The 12,206-nt window shown below is 34.8% G+C and overlaps 1 protein-coding gene across 10 annotated transcripts in view; it reads right to left on the bottom strand.

Annotated features, from left to right (window-relative positions):
• Nucleotides 1–12,206, bottom strand: part of LOC143230488 (NAD kinase-like) — a 149,633-nt gene that overhangs the window by 27,511 nt on the left and 109,916 nt on the right. For all 10 annotated transcript variants that reach the window (XR_013016448.1, XM_076464157.1, XM_076464156.1 and 7 more), the window contains one exon: nucleotides 12,077–12,160. Coding sequence is in view for 8 of the 10 variants with exons in the window: in XM_076464157.1 (XP_076320272.1) it covers nucleotides 12,077–12,160 (84 nt within the window). In the remaining 2 variants the exon portion in view is untranslated. Of the gene's footprint in view, nucleotides 1–12,076; nucleotides 12,161–12,206 lie in introns of those variants that run through there.

Below are 12,206 nucleotides of genomic sequence, written 5' to 3'. Positions count from 1 at the left end.
AATCCTGGTTTCTAGCGTTGTAAGTCCGCTAAGAGGTATGTACATTTAAAGACAACACAGAAGCCACATTTAGTAAATAACTGCTCTATTCATAATAGGGATCACACAGGAACTTCCTCAAAACTCTAACAGAACATTTAAGCAAAATCATCTTAAAAAAGCAGACTTATTCTTTACACACCACTCAAAACCTTTCTTTCTAATAGTTAAGACCATTTAATATTGATAATAAACAAAAGTAAATTTACTATTGTTAGTCAATAATCAAAATGTTCTCAATTGTTCGTTATTGTTTCATAAATCTACAGAAAAATTGGCTGGATGTTTTGCACCAAAACTTACACAGGTATACTGTATTAAGGACTGTAAATGTCCAAGACCTATTTAAAAGTTGGTTTACTTGATTATTAACAATAGATGCCACGTTGCTCTAAATGATTGCTTGTGTACTCGACGCGTGTTTACACGAAATCCCACGCTGGCTCGGCAAATAATTACTTTAAACAACACGAAACTTAATTTTACAGCGATGTTTAGACGTATTCGTTTTATTTGAAAAGAATGTTTTTCTACTGATAAAATTTACTGCGTACTTTGTGTGGGTTGTATCTTATTCTAGGCATATATTTGCCTGTTGCTGTGCATTAAAAAACCAACATACAAGATAATTAACAATTGATAACTTACAATCTACAAATAGAGATTGTAAACAAGTAAGTGAATAAGGAAAAATACAGTATTTTTTAAACTTAATTCGAATTCCTTGATTTTGTCGTGCTGCGAAATTTTCTTCTACGTTTTTTTTTTACTTTCTGTTGTCAAAAAATCCGGTGTTTACCTAGCATACGCGTCAGTTGGAAACTACATATGTAATTTATGGAGTACTGACAAATAACCGCTACGTGAAAGGTTCCCAAAGTCACTACTGCTCATCATTACTTGAGTTTGCTGTCGCTGAATAAATTTCCACGACTATTTCAGCAAGATTTTTAATGGTAGACAATTACCATAGCAGATTTCTCTACTCTGACGACGGTGGTGACTCTTAATACCGTTTCTTATACTTAACTAAAATCGTGAGTATTTATTACCACTGCACATAGCACTATTTAATACAGCTATTTGTATTTCTAAATGGTTGTTGTTAAGATAGAATTTGTAGTTGTCAGTTAGACAGTAACCATACACTTAGCACAAGTCGCCCCTATGTTTCATACATTATCTGTGTTGCCTTATTTCAGCAAACACTTGTGCACAGACTGTTGAAGACTTGTATCATACAGACATAACATGTTCAGTATATTACTGCGATTGTCTACATTGCATTCATCTGTGCTGTATTATCTCTGAAGAAACATTATTCCGTTCTCATGAGATTACTTCGTTGCTGCTCATCCTTTGTTACATTACACTGTGACACTGATGGAAGCCAGCCATTAAATCAGTGGTGATACAATTTTTACCTTTCATAATAACTTTACATTTTATTTGTTTCATTTGCATACCAGTACATGGGTTTATTCTTTGTTATGAATTCGTTTATTTGAATAAGTTGAGTGTGGTGGTTGAGTGGAAAAAAGCCAATGCTACAGTAAATTGTTTGAAAATATGTAACAGTCAACTGAAAGCATATAGCTTAATATTTATTCTCCATAGATGGGTATAATAACATTTAAGATACAAGATTAGTAAAAATTGTTAATTTTAAAACGAGGAATAGGGAATGGCAAAAACGTATACAGAACAAGTTAAACCAACAGCAAAGATTATATTTTCAAGCCTACAACTAGGGGCTCTAAAGAAAAGAAAAAAATAAGCACTGGAAATAGTCTACATATCCAAATTTTGACTGTGTATACGATACGCGTCTATTTGTTATTGTTTTAAAAGTCCTTAGCTGTAGGATTGAAAATATAATATTTGTATATTAGTTCAACTTGTTTCTGAACTGTTTGGTGATCCCGATTCCCCCTTTTTAAATTAATAACTTCACTGATCTTATTTATATTACAATTTTTCAACTTCAAAATACATGTAAGGAAGTTTGTTTTTAGCATTGTCAATGTACATGATTAAAGTAGACAAACAGGCTACCTTTCAAATCAAATGGTAACATAACTAAAAACGTACAGACCCTCTAGGACACACACGCGCACGAGTAGTTTCGGTTTCTTACGTATTTCGTGCAAAGCTACACGAGAGCTCTCTGGGTTAACCATTCCAAATACAGCAGTGAAAGACAAGAGGAAAGGTAGCTAGCTATTCAGTACCACTCACCGCCGACTCTTGGGCCACTTTTTTACCAATGCATAGTGGGATTGACTGTACTTTATAACGCCCCCACGGCTAAATGGGCGAACGCTTTGGTGGGACGAAGATTCGAACTCGCGATCCGCAGATTGTGAGTCGAGCGTCCTAACCACCTTTCTATGCCGGGACACGGGGAGAAGGTACAACAATTACACTTGAGAAAATTGGCACCGCTGACAACGCAAAGTAAAAAAAGAAGGAAAACAAAAAGGGGGGATACATTAGATAGCAATCGTAACTATTGCATTTTTTCGTTATACATTTTTCCTACCCTCCTTTTAGGAACGAAATGTATACATTCCACGTCGTTGCATTATTACTAGTACCAACTTTTCCCTTGATCCCACATAATTACAGAATGTTTCACGTACGCTTTCTCCTTTATCTCATTTGTTCATCAAAATACTCACTTTGTTCTCTGGTATCACATAACTTGTTTACGATGTTACCATTTAGACCCCTAAACTTACTGAACAATACATTTTTCAATGCTTACTAGTAGAAATCACGATACAGGTATTAAGGACTGGGATTATGTACATTACTTATCTTCTGCTAACATAATACATTATGTGGTAAACAGAATACAAAATCATCTTTATACACGTATACTTGTATGTATACAAGTTCCAAGCTATGATAAGCCTTTTGTTACCGTTTATGGTGGTATTTTATGATTCTTTGTTTGTTCAGTATTTATGCCTTACGTCAAACTGAGCCTGACATAGCCTGGTAGCAAGTCTGTTTGTTTTTGGATTTCGCGCAAAGCTACACGAGAACTGTCTGCCCTAGCCGTCCCTAATTTAGCAGAGTAAGAGCAAAGGGAAGGCAATTAGTCATCACCACCCACCACCAACTCTTGGGCCACTCTTTTACAAACGAATAGTGGGATTGACCGTAACATTATAAAGCCCCCAGGGCTGAAAGGGCGAGTATGTTTGGTGTGACGGGAATTCGAACCCGCGAATCTCGGATTACAAGTCGAGGCCTGGCCATGCCGGGCCCTGGTAGCTATTCACCGAACTCGCTCTTTTAGCCATGGGAGTGTTACAGCCAATCCCTTTATTCATTGGTAAGAAAATAGCCCAAGGTTTTGAGGTGGGTGGTGTTGATTAGCTGTTTTCATTCTTGCTTATCACTGCTAAATTAGGGATGGATAGTGCAGAAAGTCTTCGTGTAGCTTTGCGTGAAATTCAAAACCCAAACCAAATCATACATTATATACACCAGTAGGAAGTGAATAAGGAAAACTTCTCAAGCCTAGCGATCAACAGAAAGGAGACGCTTTTCATGATGTAACAGTGGTTGTGAATTAAAAGAAACACACAAAACAAACATTTGTTTTGCGATCACTACTCAGCATTTATTTCATGTAGAAGAAAAATTAAGTATCATGTATAAAAATAATTATCTGTAGGATACTGTACAACTGCCTGTGATAATGAATGGAGTTTCTAACGACAAACAGTTTGCACATACAAAATGCTATGCAACGCATGTACGAAATCTCAGTTAGATGACGTTATTTCCGTGTTAAATTCAAGTCGGTAAGTACAGTTAAGATTGGTAGTTAACATATGCAGTTGCAGGGTTGGCTTATGTCTAAAATATCTGTTGCTCGGAGGGGGACGACGGTAAAATAGAGGACGTGTGTGTGAAACTATCCACTTTAAGATGAACTTCGTTTTTAATAAACAGTACTTTACCTTTAGTTATTTGAATGCCACGTTTAATCAACGTGTTCTTGTTTTAGAACCAGCGATGTAAACTTCTTGGTGATGACGAGAAACTCGAAGTAAAAATGCATCTCGACGGCTGGTATGGGTATTAAAACTTATTACAATAAAAGAGAGAACAGCGTTACGATCTTTTTAGGTGCAAGAAGGTCGAAACGTCGTTCTCTATTTTAACAAAAGTTTTAATACCCATATCAGCCGTCTTGAGATACATGTTGAATTGTCGGCATCATTCCAAAGAAATTTTGAATAAATGATAATTATATACTTCTCTCACTCCTGCACTTGAAACACGTGTTTGTAATGCAAATTTCTTTCATGTTAAATGTTATAAGATAAAGGACAGATAGTTTTTGCATGCATATAGGACCCACCCACATGTTGTTAACAACCCTAACCTTTGACGAACCTTTCTCTTATGTTAAATGCTAGAAGATAAAGGGCACACTGGTTTTTGTATGCATATAGGATCCACCATGTTGCTAACAGATCTATCTTTGATGAACGTTTCTCTCGTGTTAAATGAAATAAATAGTACAGTTTTTTTTGCATGCATTTGGGACCCCATGCTGTTAACAAACCTACTTTTCTTTAAAAATGATGCTTTCTTGGAAGTGTTAGTGACTGTTTATATTACACTGTTTAGTGTAATCACAGCCACAAGCACTTCTGAGAAAGGTGCCCCAATTCCTTATAGTTGTCAAGTAAAAGATCATTGGCTGAAAACAAGCAACACAAGGTCAGTGATATTGTGTCTGCTTTCCCGAAACACGTCGTTTCGCTTCGACGTCAGTATTATTGCCAAACAACGGTGTTACGGTTGTTTTTTTTCGTCTGAGACTAACAATCTTGGGTTAAATTGTACATTTTTACTTTCTAAAAGTTGTCGCATTAGTCGAGGAAAAGCAGAAGAAAAAATAGTGTCCAATTTAAATATATTGTTTGTATCCAATCTTTCATCAACTATTCATTAAAGATTGTAAACTTCTTTGTTAGACACAAATAAAATGTACGGACACTTTTGCACATGTTAGTTGGGAGTTTACTGGGTGTAAACATGCAAACTCCAGTCAGGCACAATTGAGCTGTGACGTGAATAAATTGTTGTCAGTCTAAAGCAAGTTTTAAATACTATAAATTATGCGATCTTGTTGATTAAAGAAGCAACATTATAATAAATAAATTTTCCACAAGATCAATGTAATATAAAGCATAACATGAACATTTTTTAGAATAATAATAATATAAAATTACGGACTAATATTTCATTATTCTAGTTATTTGTTTTATTGTTTACTAAATATGTTGGGTTTCTCATATATCGATATTATAATTTCAGATATATCCGATAGTGACATTCTGATATGAACATAACACTTGGTTTCTACAATATATAAAATCACAGTTTTTGACTGACATGATGTTGTCTTGATACGAATAAAAAGCGTATGTAACAGTACTGATGTATTTTAGTCGCCCTCCCTGATATTTGGTAGATACAACATACAGCAATCATTTTATTCTTGTTTAAAATTTAAAAGGTGGGGAAATGTTATAAGATACGGAGTTAATTGTGCACGTGATATTTTCAGACAAAATTATGCTGAAAACATTCATTCACAGATTGTCTGTCTTAATTTGTTTTCTTTACTTATTCGAAAAAAACAACAAATCAAACAAACCATAATAGGCAACAGCTTGCTCTGATCGGAAGTTAATGTTAATTGCTGATGAAGCCATGGTTGTAAGACTCACTTCAAGATTAAGGAGATTAGATCTTCTATTTACTGTTAATTAATGATGTAGTCTCATGACGCTCTGGTTGCACGAGCCGCCCCAAGATTAAAAAGGTGGCTTGCTCTTAGTACATATCCTCTATTGAAGAACTTACATAATATTAATTAATGCTGACTCAGCCTCGTCCGGTTAAAGAAGGCCCCACAGTGAATTTGGTGCCATAATGGCTGCGAAAAGCGAGTTAACGAACCCCCAACACTCCGATTAGTCTAACAGTCCAGGAATCGAATATTACATTTCAGAGGAATTTTATCCTTTTTATTTATTTTCCCAATTGGGAATTTATGGTCCATCAGTATTCCTTTAGTTATGACCAATAAAAGTAAACGTATTGCATGGTTTAAATAAAAAAGAATTTATGTGGAAATGCAACTTTACACGAGGGAATGTAATCTTACTGATAGCTTTCCCTCGAATGAATGTAATTTTACTTCATAGTTTCTAAACCTGCAGTATTAAGTTCAGCGGTTCTGACGGTGGTCTGAATACCAACAACCATTCTCATATCCTCGTAATTTAAACGATTTGTGGGTAAGTGTTTTCACAGAACTGCCAAAACTTGACCATGTAATTTATAACCATACCTTCACTAGCGTCTGACCCGGTCTGGTCAGGTGATTAAAGCGCTCGACTTGTAATCTGAGGGCCACGGGTTCGAATCCCTGTCACAAACATTTTGTCCTTTCAGTCTTTGGGGCGTTATAATGTTACGGTCAATCCCACTATTCGTTTGTAAAAGAGTAGCCCAAGAGTTGGCGGTGGGTGGTGATGACTAGGTGCCTTCCCTCTAGTCTTACACTACTAAATTAGGAATGGCTAGCGTAGGTAGCTCTCGTGCAGTTTTGTGCGAAATTACAAAAAAACAAGCAAACAATTCACTAGCTTCACTATACAGAAAACGCTTTCTGTGATTAATACTGCACCTCAACGCTAAGCATTGCATACTAGGCTAAGTTATCTGCAGAAACTCAGAAGTTCACTATGTTGGCAAGACATTGCAGTTTTTGAGAGTCAGAATAAATGACCACAGTTCCTCTCTTAAACACGAAATATCAAAATGACCTCTGCAACACTGAGCATAGTTTTGAAGACTTTCTAATCGAAAAATTTACCTGACTTAATCGTTAAACTCAAGGAAAGAAGGAAACATTCGATTAAAACAAGTTATAACTTTGCTTCTGTATGTTAAGTGCGAGTTAAAAACGAAGGTGATGTTTCTCAAAGCTGCCAATTTATACATAATCCGTATTTTTATCAGTCATTTCTCTGTTGGCCACATATTTATAGGCACAAACATAGGATGGTTTGCTGACAAACCTTCTTGAAGCTTATTAAACAAAAGATCCTAGAGTTCTGTACGTTACCTGGCAAGGTTTGTTCGTTTGTAATTAAGCACAAAGTTACATAATAAGCTATCTTTACTCTGCCCAACACGGGGGATCAAAACCCAGTTTCTAGCACTGTAAGTCTTAAGACATTTCGCTATGCTACTGGGAGCACCTGGTAAGAAGTTTACCTTTGTTCAATCGAATGTAAGTACTTGCGTTATCAAGTTTGAGGAGCAGTATAGACTAGCTAATACTTGCAACATGTCATTTAAGGCCTAAAACAACAACAGCTAAACAATTTTAATATATTACATTACAGTTTCATTTATGTAAAGAAGTACAGAACTAATCAGATTAAAATCTGTATCCAGAAAGACTCCTATACAATACTTTCAAAACTGAATACCGTCCTTGCCAGGGTATAAGACAACACTTTTTATTCTTAAAACAATGCCCGATTTTACCTCTCGTTTTATACACAGGATTAAAGATGACGTCCCAGTAAGAATTCCTCAGTTAATAGCATATTTAACAAAAACACACACACTATGTTGTTCCTTTAACGTTTATTTATTTATTTTTTTGCACAAGTGTATTGACATCGTGCCAACATTACAATAATATATTAATAATTGTATCATTTGTCACGATTCTTCATAACTAAACGTTATGTCACATGCTAGTTACAATTAATCAAAACAGTTTTTTTTACTTTAAATGCACTGATCTCATCCATCATACTAAGATCCTACTAATATTAGCTGGAGTACTCGAACCCTGAACGGAAGTTATGCAGATTTGTGGTTGATGAAAGGTTATTTTAGGACAGAAAATGTCGATTCCCTTAAATGCAATTGTAAAAAAATCGCAAACATACCAATAAAAACTACAAAACATAAAATGTGAAACAGCAAATTTGCACGTACCTCCGCATGGACCCAACAAACCTTCATGTCAATTCTGGTAAAGATCCATCAAGTGGGCGAAGTAGTGGTAAACAAGTGCAAAATACAAAATTGAAAAAAAATAAATGTACCTCCCCATAGACCCAATAAACCTCTATACCGAATTTGGTGAATATCTATGTACAGGGAGCGAAGTGAAGTGGTAAAAAAACAAAAAAAAAAAAAACCGTAAAAATACCCATAAAATCCGCAAAACTGAAAATCTGTATGTATCTTCGCATGGGCTTAATGAACTTCCATATCAATTTTGATGAAACTCCATTCACACCCTGCAAAGTAGTTACATGGATACAAAACAGACTGTTCTGTTGTATTCATATAAATTACATAAAAGTTTATGTAACATACACTGATTTTGTCAAATGTTTTTTTACAGTAGATTGCTATATCTTATGATTTAGTACTTCTTTACAAAAGATTTCATTACAGTTTAACTTCTTTTCTATTGTAAAGTTCTTTATTATATGTTTGTGACTAAAGTTGTGCCTCATTAAATTATCTGTAGCATATGAAAAGCATAAAAGCCACACTTGAGTTAATATTAATCACCTAAGAGTAAAGGTTAGCACAGTATAAAAATTACTTCTAAGACTTTCTGTAGAAATGTAACATTCTGGGGTTGCTTGACAATAGAGGTCGCTTTATAAATAGAACCTTAAAAGAAATACACTTAATATGCTGAAAACGTCTAGGGTCGTTTTGTTTATTTTCGAATTTCGCGCAAAGCCACACGAGGGCTCTCTGCGCTAGATGTCCCTAATTTAACAGTTTAAGACCAGCGGAAAGGCAGCTATTCATCACCACCTACACCAACTATTGGGCTACTCTTTCATCAACGAATAGTGGAATTGGCCGTTACATTAAAGCACCCCGACGGCTGGAATGGCGAGCATGTTTGGTGTGACGGAGATTCAAACCGCGATCCTCAGGTTACGTGTAGAGAGCCATAACTATCTGGCTATGCAGAGCCCCAGTGTCGTCTTATGGATCGACTTATACATCGGCAAATACAGTACCCAACTATAAGACATTTTTGCAACACAACCATTAAGGAGTTACTCAATATTTCAACCTCTATATACAAGTGTAATTTATTCCCTTGCATCAGTTTTTTTCCAAATTTGAAATAGCGACGCCCCCTAACTTAAAGTTTCCATTGCGCCCCTCCCCCTTTCATATTAAAATAATTTCCCCTAGTGATAATATCAAAATAAACATTTTATTTACCTGTTTTAATAACTAACTATTTTATTGAAAAATTCTTGTAAGGAAAGACTAAATATGAGGACCAAAACAAAACAACAAACTTGATAGCAAAGTAACAGCTTTGTTAGATTATCGTAGTCTCAAACTCTTCTCTTTCTTCTGTTATTTTTAGACTCTCAGAAACACTTTTATAACTGATTATGGGTTTAGAATGTTTAACAGAATATCATAACATTTAAAAAAAAATTCACATCTACATTTTAATTATTTTGAAATTATTTGATGTGATAATGAATCACTTTAGTAGAATGGCCATACGATCTTTGCCTTAACCAATATGTAGCATTGTTTTGGGGTAATATGGCAAAAGCAAGAAATTCCGATAATTGTTTCTTGAAAGTGTTGCTCACACCTTTGGGAAAACCAGAATCTACTGTATCAAAATATGTAAGTTATATGATAACGTTTTTCATGTGATAGTTATGATCAGTCAAGGATACACCGAGTTTTAGAATGTTCACACCATCTTACCATCAATGGTCACATACAAAAATTCTCAAATAAAATTATTCGACCTTTCTTCGTTGTCTGATTGAGGTTGGAGACCCTGTTACCGATCTTCTGATCTGGGGAAAAACTACCGCTACTACTACCACTGTTTTTGAGGGCATCAAACATATTTATGAGTACTGCCACAGCATCACCGGGCTTAGTAGACGGTTTTGCTTCAAATAGGGCAGTCACGAGGTGTATCGTGATCGAATCCAAAAGTAACCGCACATCTCGGAACTTTGCACGCGCAGGTAGGTAGTCGAGGAATAAAGTTCCAGTCACTGTCGACAGAGATCGGTGTAATCTGTTAAAGATCTACTGGACTTTGGTCTGAAAACAGACTTGTCAGTTACACAACAAGAAATACTGTTACATGGTTTCTGTTATGATGTAGCCAGCCATGATTCGGCCACTGTTTGTCCGATTTGGAAACTAAATTATAACTGTCATATCACATCAAAATTATATAAATTCTGGATTTGTTTTTGCTTTTTATGTCCGAGGTGTCCCCGTTTGCTACATTAGTACTTGCTAATACCTTTATTATTTACTATATTCTCGATTTAAAAAAATCTTTTAAAGCCTAATTAATACTCTTGAGTTTTGTTGAGGCTTAATACTTTTACATTTCGGTTTCTACGGAAGGTTTAACTTTATTTATTGATTCCTTTTGCTTGCTCCACGTGTTCCGTGTTATAACACAACTCATCATATGTTTAATATAGTTTTCTTTGAACTGAAGTCCACATTGTTATACTTCATTATAGAACCAATATTCTAGCCACGTATTGAACAATTCAGGTTGTAATTTAATTTCGTATTTATCCTTTTGTATATTTACAAATATTACTTTCTGGCTGTCTTCTTACTAATGCTTCGCTACTTGACTCTAACGTAAATAGAAAAATGTGTCCTAGTAATTTATCTAAGATTCAACGCTCCCTTAAAGATACACTTTTGGAGCTGCTTAATAGGTTTTTATTCGTCACAATACATTTTTAGATATTCTTAAGGTTTGTTTATAATACGCTTATACCGATTTTGCGTTGTTCAATAAACGTGAAATCAGCGGCAATACTTGAAACTGACATCTAGTGTTTATGTGTGTTCTTTAAGTAACGTATACTCCATTGTTTCTTCGTTACTTTTATTAACAGTATCCATTAGAATGTTAAATACATCTACTTTTATGGCTTTTTTATTATTTTTCCTTTAATATATTGATTGTATTAACTTGAATAGTTTCCCAACATTAGAGCTGCTGTCCCCCTGGGAGAGGCGTAAAGTTTTTTATCGGAAGCTGCCAAACATAAGCCGATGAAATTATGCAAGTAAATTAGAGGACTGCTTTATATTTTAAAACGAAAATAAAATAACCTTACACAAAATTAAATGTGTATTTAATTGCTCATCAGTCTAAAAATTTGACCAAAAATAATAAATTGTTAAGTGGTCTAATTATGATACAAATAAATTGATAAGAAAAGGCCACATTAAATTATAAACAGACAATTTAATATAAAAAGTGCTTCAGAAATATCATTAAATAAAGTTCATTAGTAATTAATTTTTTGGAGGTGATAAAATCACATTTTAAAACATTTTTTTATAAGTTTGGGGGGATAACTATTTTTCATTCACATCAACGGAACCTCAGACTAAAAGAGCTCGGGATATTATTTGGATTACGGACGAAAACTAAAATTTACATACGGCATCCTAACTGACGGAAAATACCCCCTATCTTTACAAACAAGTCTGAAAGAAAATTATTCTGTGTCATTTACACTGACCACCAAGGGGATTTTCCGATTCAATCTAAATATGTAGCTCAATCTGATCGGAAGTTAAAATCAATTGCGTCGTAGCAAGAAAAGTATTTAGGTCTGGCTTCTTAACCATCAAAATATCCGTTTATTTTTATGATGCACATTATTATAAGGACTACGAAACTAACAAAATTATGAACTCGCAAGTAATTTGATGCACACCTAACTGAAAAAAAGTGTTTAAAAAACTGACGGACATCTCATTACTCCTAAGTTAAAAGTTTTTCTTCTCGATACAAGATTTGCACTTTAAAACAAAGAAGCGAAAAGGTTAAGAAACAATCTTAAAAGCGGGTATAATAGAAGAATGTAAGGAGGCCGTAAATTCTTTCATAATACATAAAGTAACTTACATCACCATGGCAACATTTTTCATTATTTGTCCACACGGTCCAAACTGGTAGACTGGGCTGGGAGCATTGAGAGAGCGGGTCCGCCTACACGAAAAGAAGTGACATTAGTCAACAATGGTTGTAAACGTTT

The sequence above is a fragment of the Tachypleus tridentatus genome, chromosome 10, assembly GCF_004210375.1.
Source record: "Tachypleus tridentatus isolate NWPU-2018 chromosome 10, ASM421037v1, whole genome shotgun sequence".
Taxonomy (NCBI): Eukaryota; Metazoa; Arthropoda; class Merostomata; order Xiphosura; family Limulidae; genus Tachypleus; species Tachypleus tridentatus.
The sequence above is the reverse complement of the archived record's forward strand: the minus strand, read 5'-3'. Positions and strand labels throughout refer to the sequence as shown.